Source organism: Pleurodeles waltl, chromosome 1_1 (assembly GCF_031143425.1).
Source record: "Pleurodeles waltl isolate 20211129_DDA chromosome 1_1, aPleWal1.hap1.20221129, whole genome shotgun sequence".
NCBI lineage: Eukaryota > Metazoa > Chordata > Amphibia > Caudata > Salamandridae > Pleurodeles > Pleurodeles waltl.
The window spans coordinates 658,438,567-658,460,518 of record NC_090436.1 but is presented as its reverse complement, the minus strand read 5'-3'; the positions used below and the strand labels follow the sequence as shown (position 1 = coordinate 658,460,518).

The 21,952-nt window shown below is 44.1% G+C and overlaps 1 protein-coding gene across 1 annotated transcript in view; it reads right to left on the bottom strand.

Annotated features, from left to right (window-relative positions):
- DMXL1 (Dmx like 1) overlaps positions 1-21,952 on the bottom strand; it is a 1,414,533-nt gene that overhangs the window by 1,141,385 nt on the left and 251,196 nt on the right. The window contains exon 5 of the mRNA XM_069226844.1: positions 20,808-20,949. Within this exon, the coding sequence (XP_069082945.1) occupies positions 20,808-20,949 (142 nt within the window). The remainder of the gene's footprint in view (positions 1-20,807; positions 20,950-21,952) is intronic.

Below are 21,952 nucleotides of genomic sequence, written 5' to 3'. Positions count from 1 at the left end.
GTTCTTCAATAGTAAAGGCTTGGATTTCACTTACAATAAAGAAGTAATTGCCACTAGGAAGGCAACTTTTCATGTTAAGAATTGCATTTGGCAAGAGTGCATGGGCTCAAAAGGTGGTCCCATAAGCCACGTTATCACTATATTTAAATTCCAAGAAGGGACTGGTGGTGTTCTGGATGGAATGATACGTTTCAAACCTTCCATGAAAGCTTTAATGACAGGAACTCTAAATAAAGAGCTGTGCTGTATATTTTGTAAATATGCTGAAATTGCAGTAAGATTAATTTTTATTGAATAGAATGCTAAATGTGATTTTTGCAAATGACGTAAATAGCATACATTGTCTTGTAGGGATGCTGTAAGAGGGTCAATATGTTTAGATTGACAGTAATATACAAATCTTTTCCATTTGTTTGCATAGCACTGTCTGGTAGTGGGTTTCCTTGCTTGTTTAATAACTTCCATACATTCTGATGGGAGTTGTAAATATCCAAACTGTATGACTTCAGGAGCCAAATTGCTAGATTGAGTGATTTGGGATTTGGGTGCCTGATTTGGCCTTTGTTTTGTGTCAACAGATCTGGTCGGGAGTTTGGAGTGTGGTACTACTGACAGGTCTAATAATGTTGTGTACGACCGATGACGTGCCCATGTTGGTGCTATGAGTATCATGTTGACTGAAGTTTGATGCAACTTGTTGACTAGAAACGGAAGGAGAGGGAGAGGGGGGAAAAGCATAAGCAAATCTCCCTGACCAATTGATCCATAGAGCATTGCCCGTGGATAGGGGATGTGGGTGTCTGGTTGTGAAGTTTTGGCACTTTGGGGGTCATTCCAACCCTGGCGGTCAATGACCGCCGGGTTGGAGGACCGCGGGAGCACCGCCGACAGGCCGGCGGTGCTCCCAAGGGCATTCCGACCGCGGCGGTAAAGCCGCGGTCGGACCGGCAACACTGGCGGTCTCCCGCCAGTGTACCGCTGCCCTTTGGAATCCTCCAAGGCGGCGCAGCTAGCTGTGCCGCCGAGGGGATTCCGACCCCCCCCTACCGCCATCCAGTTCCCGGCGGTCCGCCCGCCGGGAACCGGATGGCGGTAGGGGGGGGGTCGCGGGGCCCCTGCAGTGCCCATGCCACTGGCATGGGCACTGCAGGGGCCCCCGTAAGAGGGCCCCTACAAGTATTTCACTGTCTGCTTGGCAGACAGTGAAATACGCGACGGGTGCAACAGCACCCGTCGCACCTTCCCACTCCGCCGGCTCGATTACGAGCCGGCATCCTCGTGGGAAGGGAGTTTTTCCCTGGGCTGGCGGGCGGTCTTTTGGCGACCGCCCGCCAGCCCAGGGAAAAACTTAGAATACCCTCTGCGGTCGAGCGGTATTTCGGAGGGGGGGAAGTCTGGCGGGCGGCCTCCGCCGCCCGCCAGACCTGGAATGACCCCCTTTGTGTTTTCGCTTGTGGTGAACAGATCTATGCTTGGCGTTCCCCATTGTTGAAAGTATTTTTGAAGTACTTGAGGATGAATCTCCCATTCGTGTGTTTGTTGTTGATTTCTGCTGAGGATATCCGCTAATTGATTGTCTATCCTTGGAATGTATTGTGCTAACAGGGGAATTAGGTTGTGGATTGCCCATTTCCAAAGTTTCTGGGCTAGAAGAGAGAGTTGTGATGAATGTGTCCCTCCATGTTTGTTTAGGTAATACATGGTTGTCATGTTGTCTGTTTTGATAAGGACATTCTTCTGTGTGAGAAGAGGTTGAAAATCTGAGTTCTAGGAAGACAGCTAACAATTCCAAGTGATTTATATGTAGCTCTATGTGTTTGGCATCCCATTGCCCTTGAATGTTGTGATTGTTTAGGTGGGCTCCTTAACCAATCATTGATGCATGTGTTGTAATTATGGTCTGAGGCACAGGGTCTTGAAATGGCCGCCCTCTTTCTTAGATTTGTGGAATTCCACCACTGAAGGGGCATGCATGTTTGGCGGTCTATCAACACCAGATCTTGAAGTTGACCATGTGCCTCTGACCATTGTTGTTCAAGGCACTGTTGTAAGGGCTGCATGTTTAGTCTTGCGTGTGGAACAATTGCAATACATGATGCCATCATTCCTAAAATCTTCATGACAAATCTGACAGTGTATCGTTGATTTGTTTATATTTGTGTGATTACATTTTGGAATGCTTGTATCCTTTGTGTATTTGGACATGCACCCAAATACTGTTGTATGTGTGTCGGTTGTAGATGTGACTTTTGGTAGTGGGTGCAAAGTTTGTATTACGTAATGTGTATGATTTTGGCATTGTGTATGTCTGTTTGATTTTATTAGCCAATCGTCTAGGTATGGAAAGACATGTATATGTTGTCTTCTTAGGTAGGTTGCGTCTCCCGCTGGGCGCTTTGTGACTACCCTTGGGGCTGTTGTTATTCCAAAGGGCAACACTTTGAACTGATAGTGCTTTCCTTGAGTGGCAAACCTGAGATATTTTCTGTGTGCAGGATGGATGGGTATATGGAAATACACATCTTTGAGGTCTAGAGCTGTCATGAAATCGTGTTTTTGGAGTATTGGGATAACATCCTGTAGAGTTACCATATGAAAATGTTCTGACAGGATGTAAAGATTGAGGTTCATGAGATCCCATATTGGCCTGAGTGTGCCATCCTTTTTGGGAATTAGGAAATATAGTGAGTAAACTCCTTTCCCTATTTGAGATATCGTACCAATTATATTGCTTGTTTGTAGAGATTGGACTTCTTCTTGTAACAGACTGATGTGTTCTATGGATAATTTGTGTGACCTTGGTGGTATATTTAGAGGAGTTTGTATCAATTCTAGGCAATAGCCATTGCGGATAATTGATAGTACCCAATTGTCTGTGCTAATGTTTTGCCACTCTGAGTGGAACTGTTGTAGTCTTCCCACCCAGGAGAGGTGTGGAGTGGAAGGGATTGAGAGAAGTCACTGTTTAAGGTGCTGTGGAGGTTGCGTAGAGGTTTGAAATTTCCCTTTATTTCTGGGGTACTGTCCTCTATACGTGCCTGAAAAACCACCTCGTTGGTATTGTGGTTGGTAGGTTGGTTTTGCCTGTGATGTGGATGCCTCTGTTGTCTGTGGTCTGAACCCACCTCAAAACTGAGGTTTCCGAAAAGATCCCCTGTATGGTGTGGAGTATAGTACGCCCATTGCTTTTGCCGTGTCGGAATCCTTTCTTAATTTTTCTATGGCTGTGTCAACTTCTGATGCTTTTTGTCGAATGGCATGTTTAACACAGCTTGCTGTATTTCTGGTTTAAAACCAGAGGATCTGAGCCATGCATGTCTGCGTATTGTGACTGCAGTATTGACACTTCTAGCAGCAGTGTTTGCTGCATCTAGGGCAAATCGAATTTGATTATTCGTAATGGCTTGCCCTTCTTCCACTACTTGTTGTGCCCTCTTTTGGTGTTCTTTGGGGAGATGCTGGATTATGTCTTGCATCTCGTCCCAATGGGCTCTGTCATAGTGAGCTAACAGTGCTTGTGAGTTGGCTATCCTCCACTGATTTGCTGCTTGGGATGCCACTCGTTTCCCTGCAGCATCTAATTTCCTCCTCTCCTTATCAGGTGGGGGCACATCTCCTGATGACGGACTGACTGCTCTTTTCCTGGCAGTGCTAACGACCACAGAATCTGGAGGTACCTGATGGGTAATGTAATCAGGATCAGAGGGTGGAGGCTTATGTTTTTTCTCTATCCTGGGTGTTATTATACGTGCCTTAACAGGTTCACTAAATATCTGATCTGCCTGTTTTAACATGCCCGGTAGCATGAGAAGGCATTGATATTTAGGGTGTGTTAAGGATAGGGTGTTAAACAAGAAAACCTCTTCTAGGGGTTCTGTATGCATGGTGACCTCATAGTATGCTGCAGCCCTAGCTATGACTTGATTGTAGACAGTGCTATCCTCAGGTGGTGAAGGTTTAGAGGGATACCTGTCTGGGTCATTACTAGGAATGGGATCTGGATCATAAAGGTCCCATGGATCCACACTGTCCTGCTGTGAGTCAAAAGCAATGGTGTAGGACTAGTAGGAGGAGAGGTAGGCAGGTGTGGAGAGTGAGGAAGAGAATAAGGAAGAGAAGATTGAGGAGGTGGTGGTTTTTCCTTCTGCTTTGGCACTTTTGCTGGAGGCTGCATAGTGTCCAATTCTCCTGAAAGGCTAGCTTTCTTTTTGGTTTCAGAGGAGGTGCTGTCTGAATTCTGCCTGTTTCTTTATGGATGTGGATCCTGGACTGCCTTTCATCCATAACTTCAAGTATTGGTTGCACTTGATACTCCTCTTCAGAGGTTTTTGTGACTTTCTGTAAGTCGTTTTGAAAGTCCATGCTCTTGTGTATGCTGGCCTTTTTGGCTCCGAAGCAGGCTTTTTCGGGATCAAAAAAGATGATGCTGTCGATGCTTTCGGCTCCAAAAGTGATTTTCTAATTTTCGACTCTAAAAAATTATGTTTACTGGATTCGGACACGGAGCTCTTTGTTGCCTCCGATGTTTTAGAAGGAGTGGCCTTTTTCGGTGCCAAACTGGTAAGTTGGTCAACCGGTAGTCTTTTTTCGGGCCGAGCCATGGCCTTCCGGGAGTGGCATTTTGCTTTTGTGAGGGTACAGGGGCAGGCGTACTCACATGTTGTCCTGCTGTGACCGGTCTGTCTTCTTCCGATTCCTGTTCGGATTCGGAATCTCGAACCGAGACCGCTGCTTGCATCATTTCTTCCTCCTCCATGTCGAGATGTTCGCTGCTTCTCAACGCCATTTAGAGTCGTCATGCCCTCCTGTCTCGAAGAGTCATTTTCGATCGGAAGGATCGACAGGCCTAGCAATTTTCTTCCAGATGATCCAGGGAAAGGCAAAGATTGCAAACCAGATGCTGGTCAGTATACGGGTATTTTGCGTGGCACAGAGGACAGAACCGGAATGGAGTCCGATCCATGAGGCTTCCACGCGGTCGCCCCGAATAGGCCAGAGTTGGGCGCGCGTGCCACGAGGGGCAAGTAAAGTTGTTTTTTCCCCGATGGTACCGCTGTGTCGATGGAAGATATAAACCCGATCGATACAATACCGACGAAAAGAGAGTTTTTCAAAGTTTTTCTATCGTGGAGAGAGAGAGCGAGATCAACTATCCTCACGGGAAGAATGACACACATCAGCGTCCTGAGCATGTCCGAGATCTGAATCACTCACACCCCGGTCCATCTCAGCCTCTTAAACTTTGAACAAACATGAGAGGAAAATTCTAGAAACTTCCTCTCAGTGCAGATGTTTATTATTAGAAAAATGCTGATTACTTTAGGCCAGCTTTGAAAATAACACGTCATGACTTGGCGAAAATGCCAAGGTGCCCCTTCAAAACCGTTCCCTGCCATCCTAGTACAGTCTTATCAGCCTAAGCCCTTGGTGGGAAAGAACACGAAAACAAGCAGAATAAAAACATGAGCACATTGTATAACGTGAGCATGGAAAATTACTTGCAGCTTTTAACGTGGCGGTGGCTAATGCTAAAATAAAGTAAATAGGCAAAGTGAAGTTGGTGGTCACTAATGCGGCGGTGTGCTGTTAGGCTAAGTGCAACATGGAGTCAGTGGTCAAAACACAAATATCATTACACCCACGTAACTTGCAGCCCTACCCCCACTATGCACAGTCTTATCATATTGCAGGCCCCAAGGCGAGGGTTAGAACGGGCACGTGCATCTCTGCGCAGTATTCAGTTGGCAGGGGCACCAGGCAGGGTTGCCTATTATCGCCATTACTATTCGCCCTGGAGATGAAGCCGCTGGACGGCTGCCTGATACCAAGGTCTGATCAGACGAGGTAGGCGACATGGGATTGTGTTGTATGCGGACGACCTCTTTTTATTCTTACGAAATACCTGCCCGGAAAGGGAGGGGGCGCAGACTCTGCTGGCACGTTTCGGACAGCTCTCAGGACTACGGGTCAATTGGCAAAAGTCATTCTAATTCCCAATGACTGCGAACGCCGCGCCGCCAGTGGAGCTGGACGAGTGACATGGGAGCCGCGTTGTATCACATACTTGGGGGTGAAAGTATTCCACTCCCAGCCAGATATCTTGGATGGTAACATCGGAAGGGCGGTGGGGGCCTTGAGGTCAAGCTTTGGCTTTTGGGGGTCGCTCCCCTTATCGGTGGCCGGACGGGTCTCCCTCATCAAGATGGTGGCATTGCGCCAACTGCTGTACTATTTTGCTGCATTACCTCTCTGGGTGTCGCATACCTTGTTTAGAGAGCTGGATACAGCGATCACTGTGTTCATCTGGAGGGAGGGGGAGGGACGGAAACGCAGGGTGGCACTGACAACACTGAAGAGACCCCGCGCGAGGGGCGGGTTGGCGGTGCCCGATTTCGAAGCTTACTATCTTGCGCAATTGCAGTGGTTAGCGAGATGGATGGGGGATGGCAGAGTTGGGGAAAACATCGAGGCCTGAGGGTTCCCTCCGCAGCTGAACTGTCCGGAATCTTTTTTAACACCACCTGAGAGGACTAACAGATTCCATGGAATCCGCCGTTATCCGCAGGTGCTGGAGGCGATGCCTCCATAGTACAAGATTGACTGTGCCGTATTCTCCAGATGTACCGCTATCTTGGCTTCGCTGGCTACCTGGGGTGGGAGTGAGAAGGGGCCTACTCACCTGGATTGAGGCAGGGATCACGCAGCTAGGCGAGCTGTACGGAGGGGGCAATCTTCTATCCTTTGTAGACTTTCAGCAGGAACACAACCTCCTGCAAGGTCATTTCCTACTGCACTGCGCACTCACCCGATCCGTGGGATGACACTGGGGAATGGAAGCTCCAGAGCCTCCTCAACATGGCCTCAGTAACTACATGCTGACTACAGGGTGCGCACATAAAGCGGTCACTAAGCTCTACAGGGTGATTGAGGAAGTGGAGGAGACCCCCGGTCAGGGTTAAAGCAGAAGTGGGAGCATGATTTGGAGATGCAGATACCGGATGCAGACTGGACATGCATCCTGGAGAGAATGCCCAAAGTATCCAGCTCATACAGTTTTACATACTCCACAGAGCTTACCTCACCCCACTTAGGCTACAAGATCACTTTGGAATAAGGGAAGCAAAATGACCCCGTTATGATATGGGGGCGGCGGACTTCCTCCACATGCCTTGGTCCTGCCCCCGACTAAAGTCTTATTGGACTCCATGGTTGCAGAAGTGGCTAACATCACAGAGACTGAAATTACCCGCACACCCGCTAGATGCATACTTCACTGGTTCCCACACACACCCAAGAATAAGACCACTAGTAGATTTCAAGACCTTGCGTACATATTAGCCAAAAGGGAACTGACGAGGAATTAGAAGTCCCCGGGGGGCCCGCGGCTCCGGGACTGGCAAAGGGAGCTTAAGAAATGGACCGAAAGTGAGGGGATGGCGATACACATGGAACTAAAAAGAGGTCAGGGGTCCCCAGAGATGAAGGAGGCTTGGGATCAGATTGTCATAGCATTACAAAGGGAGCACTCGGATCGGGGCAGGGATGCACTTACACTGGCTGACACACTGGCGGACTGATGCCCTCGCAGGGGCAATCTACGCAGCACTTAACAAGAATAGAACGGGTCACAAGGGGAGCAAACTAAGATCCACCGCGCGTCTAGCGCGGCTGGGGAGGATCTAGCATGACCAGACGGGATATAACTTCAGCACAGGTCAAAAGCCCAGCGGGGAGGGAGGGGATTAGTTACATGTTGTTTGAACATTTCACACTCTGATATCAGGCGCATTTAAATATTAGTGTCCAACGCATCACTTTGTCGATTGGCTGCCCTAGGTCATCAGGGCCCCCTCACTGGCGGAGGGAACACGATCTGAAGAAGAAGAAGGAAAACACCGTGATTAAACAAAGACACTAATGCCAATTATAATTACTGTTTTGCAGCAAGGTGACTAACTGTTAATACTACTACTATGCAAGTTGAGAATGTATGATCTATGCCACTTATTGATGTTAATATGTATCAACATTGCCTATCACGAATAATAAAATATGTTGGGGAAAAAAAAAAATCCACAGTCTATCATAAATGTGATTGCTGATATTGTAGTCATGCTATCAATGATGTCACAGATCATGTCTTGAAGGGTTTAATATGAGAGATAATTAACAGTGCATGGCAAGGTTGTGAGCTATAGTTACTTTAGCGCTCGGATGGGGGATTTACCTGGGATAACAATAACTGGTGAATTTCAGTGTTTTCTTTTTTGTTTAAAATGTTACTTTATCACTGACATTGCCACCTACCTATGGCGTTACTTTACCCTCTTTTTTCAAGTGAATTTCGATGGCTTTTTTGAATTTCAAGCAAGATATAATTACAATCACTAACTATAACATCACTTTAACCTTTGATTTTTTTCAGTGAATTTTTAAGGGTTTTTGTTTCAACATAAAGTAATATTTATTACCATATGTAAAGACAACCCCATGCTGAAAACTGTCTGTGGCAGTGCACAGCGTGAGATTGGCCGCAGGGTATATTTTAGTAATTCATACAATGCAGCAGTTTTTATTATTCAATGTAAAAAGATAAAATCAACAAGTCTGTGAGCCTTTGTTTTAACCATTTTTACAACTACATTTTGCGTGCTAAAAACTGTTAAAAACAAACATTGTTATAAAATAAAAAATAAAAAGAATGAAAAAAAACAATAAAACCAACATACCAATGATTATTTTTTTGGCATTTTTTCAGCCCAAAAAATCCAATCATAAAAACAATCATGAAAATAAAATCATAAAAACAATCATGAAAATAAAATCATGAAAACAAACCCAAGAAGGCCCTGCACTCTAACTGAAGACCATTGACCTCAGGAGTGACTTAAAAAAAATATGGCATGTTGGCATGATATCATGGATGTAATGGCCCAGAAGACTTATTGTTTTTTTTTTTTTTTTTTTTTTTTTTAACTATTGCTTGGGGTCTGATGCACTCCTTGCAGCCCCCACAATATAACAAAAAAGCTTGATGATGCTCCTGCCCCTTCTAAGGCCATCATAAAGCACCAAAAAAAAAAAAAAATACAAGCATTCTGGGGTGCTTATTTAGGGAGCAGTGAATAATGAGTGGCTCCTGGCGCTCATTTATTATTTACGTTTATTCACTTTTTAAAAATAAAAATATACTGTGGTGGGTGGTCCTGTTTCCACTTGGAACAACGACATGCTTAATATTTATTGGGGGCCTTTGGGAGAGCTCTAGGTCCTGACCGACACATCATATGTGCCAGTATGAACTGGTATTTTTTTCTCTTAAGTGGGTGGCCGGGTGCACACCAACGGCACACACACTACAGGGGTTATTGCACCCATGGTGGGATGCCGCAGAGCACCCACAGCCCCAGCCCCACCCCGTCACCCTTACGGGAGCCAGCATTTTTATACCTTTTGGTGGATGTCTGAGTGTGTCCACCCAGGGCACACACAATGTAGGAGTCTTTTGAGGTCGTAGAGGGACTTCCCTGGCCCAAAGGCCCCAGCTGACACTATACTGAGTGCTGACAGGGGTAGGCACCTTTTTTCCACTCCTGCCCAGGCGGAAGCAGCATTGTGAAACTGGTCCCACCGGCAGGAGCTAAGATGAGTTCCCTGTATGGGAGAGTACTTGTAGGGTGTGCCTGTACTCTCCCAGGAACTAAACCACAGTGTTCCAGGGGAAGTTCCCCAGGACACTGTAGTATAGTGCACCAGGGGACAATCTGTCCCTTCCACAATATTTTCTATTTAACCTAGAGAATGGGTCCCACAGTCCTACTGAAGCTCGGTGAGGGTGGCTGTATGCCCCCCACCCCTTCATTTTATATTCCGCACTGGGGATGGGATCCCTGGTGCCTTTTCAGGCTTGGAAAGGGGGACTGAGCGTCTCCCTCCTCTTTAAATGGAGTTCGGACCCAAGTGATTGTGTCCCCAGGACCTTCTAGAGGCCCAGGGAGAGGTCTACGCAACCCCCTCCCCTATATAAGCACATGGAGCACACCCTTCAGTCCCTGGAACACCCCATTGGGGGCAGGAGGGGGGATGAATTTTGCTGCAGATCTGTGGATCTAGGAACATTTTTTTAAACCATGGGGCATTCACTCTGGAACCACTCCATCAGACATGGGAGGCAGGGTATTCCTACTGAGGCCCCTTATAATTTTTCTACATTTTTAACAGGACTCAGGACTACATCCAGAGCCCTAAAGTGGCTGCTGCCACATTGTTGCTTATGTGTTACCAGCCAATAAAATCTCATCTTGAGATATGTCAGTTCTGGTGATTCACCTCAGTACAAAAATATACAGTTTTAGAGCCGCAATATCTCAACAATTTCACCAAATCACAAAAAAAAACACTTTCCTGATCAAGATCTAGTTTTTTTTCCAGATTTGGTTTAATTCTATTCAGTGTTTTCCTATCAAAAAATAAATGGGGAAAATGCATTTTGGGGACCCCTCATTTTTTTAATTGGCCCCCGCTTGACAGATCACCCTGAAACCTTACAGGAAAGTGCTGGGGCAAAATTAGACCTTTTTTTGGGGAAAGTTTTGCGAAGATTCCTCAAATGACACTAAAGTTATTAGGAAAAATAATAAAAAGCTTTTCTTATAAAAACACAATCCTAACTAACTACCCGGTGGCAACTGATATATTTATTGGTTGAGATATATATATATATACACATACATATACATATACAAATACATAGTAGTGGTAGCCACTACATAGTTATAGTTAGGACCTAGTCTCTACAGAAAAAGTTTTTTTTATTTTGCTAATAACTTTTGATGAATCTTCACAAACTTTTCCAAAAAACTTTCACACTCACATAAGCTGCTGTCTGGAAAGTTTTGGGGTGATCTGTCAAGCAGGGGCCGAGAATAAGGGGTGGTCCGAAAACAAGTATTCCACATTTGTTTTTCCATAGCGATTTTGAACAGCAATTGAGCTGAAACCACTGGATGGAAGTACACCAAATTTGGCAGAAAGGTAGCTGTTGGTCCAGAAAGAAGCAAGCACTTTGACCTGTTGCTAAATATTGTGGGCTTTTCACCATGCCTACATCACACCCATCACTTTTACTCGTTCATGGGCTTGCTTTCAAAAATCTCTTGACGTCATTGATTAATGCTTTACATATGTCCCGCCTTGGGGCGGTTTTGTTATCGCCTTGCACACTGACCCCGTTACATGGATAATTGTATGATTGCTGCTATACTGCAGCGTGGGCAAACTATTTTTTTCTTTTGTCTCTCCCCTTCGTGCTCCATGGCAATCATGGCCCTCACTGCGCCAACAGTGCGCAAACTCCATCGGCGGTATTGGAGCGCTGGTTCATACTGTTACCTAATCAGAGCCATTTCTTTTGGCTCTTCCCTTCACATGCCACAGCTGGGCCCAAAACACTTATAATTTACTTTACTAAAAAACACCGAAATCTGGAAGGCAGCTTTCCTGGCACAGCAGGAGAGCCGATACAACAATGTTCACTGCACTCCGGAAAACTCAACCCATAATGCTTTGCAAGCATTCTTTTTCACAACATTTTTGCCCATAACTCATCCTGTGGTGGTCCTAGGACAATGAGAACACCACCAAAACATCCAGCACGATGGGCTCTTTCTGTCTAGATCATCCCTGGGTTCCCACACTAGGTTAGTGGAGACCCCAAAATAATAACCCCTCCCTCCAGTGTCTTTTTAACCTCTCTCATTACTGGAACTTTTATTTTACAGCTTGGAGTAATTTGTGTTCTAAGGACCTTAGTATTATAATATGCCTGAAAATGTGTAAGGCACTACACCCTCTAGAGGCTAAATATATAGTTCCACTACTTTACTTTGTGCCATTATTTTCATGTGGTTATGCCCTCTAGGGGCTAATTATATGGTTACATTACCATGTTTCTTACAAATTATATTTTTATTGTTGTGTCCTCAAGGAGCTGTTCTGAGCATTACAGTCAACATATTACAATATTTGCTGCACTCATTTGGATGTATGATGGAACAATGCATGCGGCAACCACGCATGCCTGAACAACACAGTCAGAACAATGACAGCATTGTTTCCACAAATGCCTTTACCACGCATGCCTTTACAACAATTTTTCATTGTAAAGGCATGCCTAGTTTTTGCATGCCACCGGCCCTATAATTACAACTATACCGCCCCTAAAAATATAACTACCTCGACCCCCCACCTGCCCTAAAAATAAAACTACACTGACACCCCCACCCGCCCTAAAAACGACCCCAATACCCCCACCCACCCTGAGCCCTAAAACCTACCCCAACCCCCACCCACCCTAAAAACAACGGACTCCCACCCCCAAAAATAAAACTAAATACAAAATTACCCCGCTCATAAAAACAAAATTACCCCTGCCCCTAAATACCCGCCCTAAATACAAAATTACCAACTCCCACACCCCCAGCCCTAAAACCAAAATTACCCCAACCCCCCACCCTAAAAACAAAACTACCCTAAAAACTACCTCCCAGGTCCACTTACTTCTCCTGATACGGACTCCCTTTTTCTCTGAGATATATATATATATATATATATGTATATATATATATATATATATGGAAAATGACACTTACCCAGTGTACATCTGTTCGTGGCATGAGACGCTGCAGATTCACATGCTGTGCATTATCCTGCCATCTAGTGTTGGGCTCAGAGTGTTACAAGTTGTTTTTCTTCGAAGAAGTCTTTTTGAGTCACGAGACCGAGGGACTCCTCCCTTTCGGCTCCATTGCGCATGGGCGTCGACTCCATCTTAGATTGTTTTCCCTGGTGAGGGTGAGGTAGGAGTTGAGAGTATACTAGATGTGCCCATGCAATGGAGTAGGTGTGTATGTACATAATGTGTATGAAAATAATATTTATTTACAAATTTACAAATCTTATTCAACTAACAACGGCTACAGCCTCCCGGGGGGGGTGGAGGGCGCATGTGAATCTGCAGCGTCTCATGCCACGAACAGATGTACACTGGGTAAGTGACATTTTCCGTTCAGTGGCATGTGTAGCTGCAGATACACATGCTGTGCTTAGACTAATAAGCAGTAACCTCCCCTAAAAAGCGGTGGTCAGCCTGTAGGAGTTGAAGTTTTTGAAGTAATGTTCTTAATACAACCTGTCCTAATGTGGCTTGTTGTGTTGTTAACACATCTACACAGTAATGCTTCGTGAATGTATGAGGCGTAGACCAGGTGGCTGCCTTACAAATTTCAGTCATAGTTATATTCCCCAGAAAAGCCATTGGGGCGCCTTTTTTTCTAGTGGAATGCGCTTTTGGTGTAATAGGTAGATCTCTTTTTGCTTTGATATAGCAAGTTTAAATACATTTAACTATCCATCTGGCAATACCTTGTTTAGATATAGGATTACCTGCATGAGGTTTTCTGAAGGCTACAAACAATTGTTTTGTTTTACGAAATTGTTTTGTCCTGTCAATGTAATACATTAGTGCTCTCTTTATGTCTAATGTATGTAAGGCTCTTTCGGCTACTGAGTCTGGTTGTGGAAAGAAGACTGGGAGTTCCACTGTTTGGTTTAGGTGGAACGGCGATATGACTTTTGGTAAGAATTTGGGATTTGTAGGGAGAACCACTTTATATTTATGTATTTGTATAAAGGGTTCTTGTATAGTAAATGTTTGTATCTCACTTACTCTTCTAAGTGATGTGATAGCTATTAGAAAGGCCACTTTCCAAGTTAAGTATTGCATCTCACAAGAGTGCATGGGTTCGAATGGTGGTCCCATGAGTTGTGTTAATACAATATTAAGGTTCCACGAAGGTACTGGTGGTGTTCTTGGGGGTATGATTCTTTTTAGTCCCTCCATAAATGCTTTGATGACTGGGATTCTAAAAAGCGATGTTGAATGTGTAATCTGCAGATAGGCAGATATTGCTGTGAGATGTATTTTAATTGAAGAGAATGCTAGCTTAGACTTTTGTAAGTGTAATAAGTAGCCTACAATGTCCTTTGCGGAAGCATGTACTGGTTGAATTTGATTAGTGTGGCAGTAGTAAACAAATCTTTTCCATTTGTTTGCGTAACAATGTCTTGTAGTGGGTTTTCTAGCTTGTTTAATGACCTCTATACATTCTTGTGTAAAGTCTAAATTCTAAGATTTCAGGAGCCAGATTGCTAGATTGAGCGATGTGGGATTCGGGTGTCTGATCTGTTGTGTGTGGTGCATTAACAGATCTGGCCTGTTTGGTAATTTGATGTGAGGTACTACTGATAAGACTAGCAGTGTTGTGTACCACGGTTGGCGAGCCCAGGTTGGTGCTATAAGTATTAGTTTGAGTTTGTTTTGACTTAGTTTGTTTACCAGATAAGGAATGAGTGGGAGAGGGGGGAAAAGCGTAAGCAAATATCCCTGACCAACTGATCCATAACGCATTGCCCATGGACTGAGGGTGTGGGTACCTGGATGCAAAGTTTTGGCATTTTGCGTTTTTTTTTGTTGCGAATAGGTCTATTTTTGGTGTTCCCCAGCGTAGAAAGTAATCTTGTAGGATCTGGGGATGAATTTCCCATTTGTGTGTTTGTTGGTGATCTCGACTGAGATTGTTGGCCAACTGGTTCTGAATGCCTGGGATGTATTGTGCTATTAGGCGAATGTGATTGTGAATTGCCCAATGCCAAATTTTCTGTGCTAAGAGACACAGTTGTGACGAGTGTGTCCCTCCTTTTTTGTTGAGGTAATACATTGTCGTCATGTTGTCGGTTTTGACAAGAATGTGTTTGTGGGCTATCAGTGGTTGAAATGCTTTTAATGCTAGAAACACTGCCAACAGTTCTAAATGATTTATGTGCAGTTGTTTTTGTTGATTGTCCCATTGTCCCTGTATGCTGTGCTGGTTGAGGTGTGCTCCCCACCCCATCATGGAAGCATCTGTTGTGATCACGTCTTGAGGCACTGGGTCCTGGAATGGCCGCCCTTGGTTTAAATTTATAGGGTTCCACCATTAAAGCGAGAAGTGTGTCTGGTGGTCTACCAACACTAGATCTTGGAGTTGACCCTGTGCTTGTGTCCATTGTTTTGCTAGGCACTGTTGTAAGGGCTGCATGTGTAATCTCGCGTTTGGGACAATGGCTATGCATGAAGACATCATGCCTAGAAGTTTCATTACAAACCTTACTTGGTAGTGTTGGTTTGGCTGTATGTTTAATGTTATATTTTGGAAAGCTTGTACCCTTTGTGGACTTGGAGTGGCAATCGCTTTTTGTGTGTTGAGTGTTGCTCCCAAGTACTGTTGTATTTGGGATGGCTGCAGATGTGATTTTTGGTAATTTATAGAAAATCCTAGTTTGTGTAGAGTTTCTATAACGTATTGCGTGTGAAGAAGACACTGTTGCTGAGTGCTGGTTTTTATTAACCAGTCGTCTAAGTATGGGAATACGTGCATGTGCTGTCTCCTTATGTGAGCGGCTACTACTGCAAGGCATTTTGTGAATACCCTTGGGGCTGCTGTTATCCCGAACGGTAACACTTTGAATTGATAGTGCACTTTGAATTGATAGTGATAGTTTGTATTACAAACCTCAAGTATTTTCTGTGAGAAGGATGTATGGGTATGTGAAAGTATGCATCCTTGAGATCTAACGTTGTTATGTAGTCCTCTTTTTTTAGTAAGGGAACCACGTCTTGAAGTGTTACCATGTGGAAGTGATCCGACTTGATGAAGAGATTCAGTGTTCTGAGGTCTAATATGGGTCTTAACGTTTTGTCTTTCTTTGGAATTAGGAAATATAGTGAGTAGACACCTGTTCCTTTCTGATGGTTGGGTACTAACTCTATTGCTTGTTTTTGTAACAATGCTTGGACTTCTAGTTGTAACAGGTCTAAGTGTTGTTTGGACATATTGTGTGCCCTTGGGGGCACATCTGGCGGGAAATTTATGAATTCTATGCAATATCCATTTTGGATAATGGCTAGGACCCATGCGTTTGTAGTTATGTGTGTCCAGTTTTGGTAGTATGCAGTAAGTCTCCCCCCACTGGTGTTAAGTGTTGGGGTTTTGTGACATTGAAGTCACTGTTTGGTTTGACTTGTCTTAGGTGTTTGGAATTTTCCCCTTGCTCTTGGGAATTGTCCACCCCTATATGAGCCTCGAAACCCTCCTCTCTGGTATTGTCCCTGATAGGTGGGTCTGGTTTGCGAGGTGGAAGGCTCTGGTGTTTGCATACGAAACCCCCCTCTAAACTGTGGCTTTCTAAATGTGGCTCTGCATTGTGGGGAGTAGAGCGCGCCCATGGCTTTGGCCGTGTCCGTGTCCTTCTTTAATTTTTCAATTGCTGTGTCCACCTCCGGCCCAAACAATTGTTCTTGGTTAAAAGGCATGTTTAACACAGCTTGTTGGATTTCTGGCTTGAATCCTGAGCTTCGTAACCATGCATGCCTGCGAATGGTTACCGCAGTGTTGACTGTTCGTGCTGCTGTGTCTGCCGAGTCTAATGCGGACCTTATTTGGTTTTGGATATTGCTTGTCCTTCTTCCACAACCTGTTGGGCACGTTTCTAGTGTTCGTTGGGCAAGTGCTGTATGATATGTTGCATCTCGTCCCAGTGTGCCCTGTCGTAGCAAGCCAGTAGGGCTTGCGAGTTTGCGATTCCCCATTGATTGGCTGCCTGTGCTGCCACTCGTTTGCCCGCTGCATCAAACTTCCTACTCTCTTTGTCAGGCGGTGGAGCGTCTCCTGATGATTGAGAGTTTGCCCTCTTTCTTGCTGCTACTACAACCACTGAGTCTGGTGTAAGTTGCTGTGTTATAAACACTGGGTCCGTTGGGAGAGGCTTGTATTTTTTCTCCACCCTAGGCGTGATAGCCCTTCCTTTCACTGGCTCCTGGAATACCTGTTTTGCGTGCTTGAGCATGCCCAGGAGCATTGGCAGACTCTGGTAGGAAGTGTGGGTGGATGCCAAGGTGTTGAACAGGAAATCATCCTCTATTGGATCTGAATGCATTGCTACATTGTGGAACTTAGCTGCCCTTGATAGTACCTGCATATATGCAGTACTGTCCTCTGGAGGTGACGGCCTTGTTGGGTAACAATCTGGGCTGTAGTCTGATACTGGAGCATCATATAAGTCCCATGCATCCGGATCATCCTGTGTCATCCCTGTATGCGTAGGTGACTGGATTGGAGGTGTTGTTACCGGGGACAGCTGTGGTGAGTGTAGTGGGGAAGGTTGTGGCAAAAACCTCGGTGGTGGGGTTTTATCTCTGGACACTTTCGCCTTTGGCTGCATTTCGGACTCTTGAAATGCCAGCTTTCTTTTGGTTTTGATTGGAGGAAGAGTTTGTATTTTTCCAGTCTCTTTCTGGATATGCAACCTCCTGTGCGTATGGTCTGGCTCCCCCATACTTATTTCCTGCTCAAATCTGTGTTTTTGCATTTGGCTGGAAAGTCCTTGCTCTTCTGTGTAAGAGTTTATTTTCGGCTCCGAAGCCGCTTTTTTCGGTACCGATTCTTCCGAGAAAGTCTTTTTCGGTTCCGACGTTACTTTTCTCACCTTGGGTGAGTCGAACTCTCGGTGCAGAGATCGTTCGGTGCCTGAATCTCGAACGGAGTCGGATGTCTTCGGCAATTCTTTGGCCTTTTTCGGTGCCGATGTTTGGTCACCTTCTTTTCGTTGAGTTAAGCCATGGCCTGCTGGCAGTGGCATCCCCTTGGCCTTTACGATCTTTGTGTGAGTTTTGGACGGGCAGTTTTAACTCACTGTTTTCTGCACCGTCGTGGGTCGTTCGCTTTCGGATTCGTCAGAGTCCGTCCCCTGTATGGAAATTCTTTCCTCTTCTTCGACGTCGAGTTGTTCTCTCGGTGTCGACGCCATTTGAAGTCTTCTCGCTCTTCGATCACGTAGGGTCTTTTTTGATCGAAACGCCCGACAGGCCTCACAGGTATCCTCCCTGTGTTCTGGTGATAAACACAGATTACAGACCAAGTGTTGGTCTGTATAGGGACACTTCGAGTGGCACTTCGGACAGAAGCGGAAGGGGGTCCGGTCCATTAGTTTTGTGGATGGATGCGGTCAGGCCGACCAGGCCCCGCTGAAGAACGGAAGCCCCGATGGGCCGCCGGAGCGCTTCTACTGTCGGTGTCGATACGCTAACACTAAACCGGTACCGAGCGTGAACAATACCGTTGAATTTCCGATATTTAGCTAACTTTCCCGATTCGAAATACGGAGCGAAGAGGAACACGTTCGAACCCGATGGCGGAAAGAAAACAATCTAAGATGGAGTCGACGCCCATGCGCAATGGAGCCGAAAGGGAGGAGCCCCTCGATCTCGTGACTCGAAAAGACTTCTTCGCAGAAAAACAACTTGTAACACTCCGAGCCCAACACTAGATAGCAGGATAATGCCCAGCATGTGTATCTGCAGCTACACATGCCACTGAACATACATATATATATATATATATATATATATATATATACACACACACACACACACACATATATACACACCCTACTGGCAATAACCAGTAAGTAATTATAATTAGGGCCAACATTTCCCATAGACACAGTTTTTGTTTTGCTAGTAACTTTGGCACCATTTGATGAATTTTCACAAAATTTTCAAAATGAGTTTGCCACTAACTGTAGCCAGTGTGTGGAAGGTTTTGTGGTGAATAGTGAATCGGTGCCAAGAAAAAAAAAAAGGGGGGGGGGGGGGGTACCGAAACACTTTCACCATACAATGTCTATGGGGATTTTAAAGTTTTAGACATGGCTAAACCATGAATCACTTAATGGAATTCCACCAAATTTGGCAGAAAGCTAGATGTTAGTCTAGAAAGAGCCCTTTTTGTAATTTTGTATAAATCTGTTTAGTAGTGTCAGAGTCACTGAAGGTTACAAAAATATAGCTATCTAGGGATGCGGATCCTGAGTGGATCAGCCTGCGGGATCCGTGAATCCAGGACAAAAGCAAGGCCCTGATTGGCTGGCCGAAACCGGACAGGAAAGTTGCAGCTGCCATGTAGGTCTCCTGACCCCAAAGGACACCGAGGGGTACCTAAGACGCTCCTCATAGGCATGAAATTGCCCCAATCAACTTTTTGGCCGATCCATGAATCTACCTACACTACCTATTAAGGATGATATTCCGTGACACACTTTTCATTTACTATAGCAGTGTGTGGACACCACGGAAGTTGACATATTGAGATCTTCATAATAGCACCTGATATTCTATTATTTATATGGTACATTGTATAGTGTACTCCATATCTAACTATGTGACCGCACTACACCGTCTAACTTTCAATATACTTAAAGTTACAAAAGGGAACTAACTGCTGACAAATTCACGCTAAATGTTCACAAACAATTTGTACAACCAACCACAAGTTTAGGATTATCAATATCGAGTGAAACGACAATCACCAAGTGGTAAATAACAGAGAACTACATACAGAAATATGCCAGGGAACTTGTCAAAACACCTGTTACTGAATACAAGACACAATGCACATCCTCGATTTTACTCCAGAACTCGGCCGAGAGGGGGTTCTCTAGACCCATTGACCTTAAAGACTTAGTCAATGTACCAACATGAGTAAGAGAACCTAGTGCATTACAACCCCCTAAAATCCATTGACCATTACACATGTGAGATGTGTTTTTGGCAACTATCAGTCCTGTGAGACTCTCACAGGAATATGTAGTGAAAATCAAACCCTCTCATCATCAACAGACACACTCAGGAACACTAAGGGGTTAGGAATATATTTTATTAAAATCAAAATCATATCAAAGTGCACATAATATGAACAGCAGTAATAAAAATAAACATGATAGCTGCAATGATATTTGTCAGCATACAGAACAAAAAATATTGTAACATTATTACGGTATAATAGGGTCCTCCAGCATTCCCCAGCCCCTCATTCCCTTAGCTGACTCAGCTAAACTTAGCATTAAAGGAGGCTTATTTGAGTTTCACAGACTGTTGAAAGTGCATCATTTTTCTGAGCAATAGAAACACTGATCAATAAATGAACAATAGCTGATGTTCCTATATCTATGTTTCAATGGCTATGTGTTTGAGGGCAGCAGAGAAGCCAAGCAGCAGGAAGTAGTTCATGTGCCTTCACTGTGGGTGTCCTTCAGCAAGAAAAGTTGTTTACAGTTTGCTTTGTTGCAGTTTATATACGCTGATTATTGGACTTCTTCAGAATCAACAATTAATAATGAAGCACCTCTAACCTTTATATTCTGTGAAATATGCTTTTGTTTAAAATCAAAGACAGAGAAATTAAGGTATTAATTTCTATAAAAACCTGTTTATTTAAAAACAATAGCTAGATAAAACAATTCAGGTCAAGCTAAAATCAAATCAGAATATATTAGAGTAAGCCGAATAATTATGTTGCTATGAAATAAATACTTTAACAATATTGGCATTAGTTCCCTTGAGCTTAAAACCTATACCCAAATAAATGAACACATATAACTAAAAGGGGGGACCTAAAATGGAAGATACATAAAACATATATGACACCCATCTATCCCAGCTAGCCAGGAAGAAAACCTCTAGCTGTAGTAACCCATGTTCTAGCATTGTTGCATTGATCCATTTAATTTCAAAAACACTCAATCTAAACAGTATTACCAAGTACCTGTACTAGCTTTAAAATCTTGGATGTGCCCACTACCATGAGAACACAACATTTATATACAGTTCCAGAGCAGATAATACAGGATGTAAATGTTCACAGATGACTTACTTGCATTGCCATATACACCTCCAGTTTCCAAAGCTTAAATCGCTAAAATCGGCTTTCGCATGGTTCTCCTCTTCAGATAAAGCATTTAGGCGGATATTGGACCAAAGCTGCAGGCAAGTGGAACCAGTCAAGAGGCGAGTGCCTATGAAATAATATGATTGACACAGACGAAAAAACATATCAACCTTCAAACATCATGTCAACCCGTAAAGAAAAAAATAAATTAAGAATCAATCAAGAACTATGGCAAGGGACAAAGGAAGGTCATGTGACTGAGTTGAAGACAGCAAAGAAAAGCTCCTTATATTAATAGCTGGCAGGTATGATAACTTTCTACAATCTACATGCTCTAAAATTCTTCTCCACAGTCAGCTGAAATGCCACAAGGAATTTTTAGCTTTCTCCTACACTGCAGAGCTATTTATTGTGATGAGGCTTGGCTCTGAAAGCAAACTTCAAATTGACTTTCTATGATACATTAAATTTTAAGATGTGGTGCAATGCCAGCTGATTTCCAATGTCACAACTACTTGATTAAAAAAAAAAAAAAACATACAGCATTCATCGAGGGATAAGGCATATATCTTTCTACACTGTGAGCCACTGATGGTCACTAAAATAATACTTTCAGGCTAGATATTTCAACGTGCGACTATTAACTGCAGTAAAATGTAATGTACTCATCCAAAATACAAAAGTTGTTAGTCTTGTCCATGTAGAACATGATGCATCTGCAGACAGCCAGCGAATGCAAAGATCTTTCTGCTGAGATGAATGGATTGGGAAAAAAAGGAATGATGATCGACAAGTTAATTCAGAAGAAATTCTGATAGGACCTGGGGTATGAACTTAAGATGGGTGGCAAAAAGACCTTGCCCTTTATAACACAGAGGTATGGCTTCTTTAGCGTGAATGTTTGCAGTTCTCCAACTCCCCTTATTAGAATGAGAGCAAGCAATAGTGCAGTCTTCCATGAAAAATATTTCATAAGCGTCCTTTCGACTGCTCGGACTAAACATTGTAACAAACATGGCCCAGGAGGGTCCTCGTAGGAGAGAAAGCCCTAAAAAGGCCAGTCATAAATTGTTTGACGTTACTTTGGGACACAAAATAAAACACGTCACTTCCCCTAAATCTCAAGACTG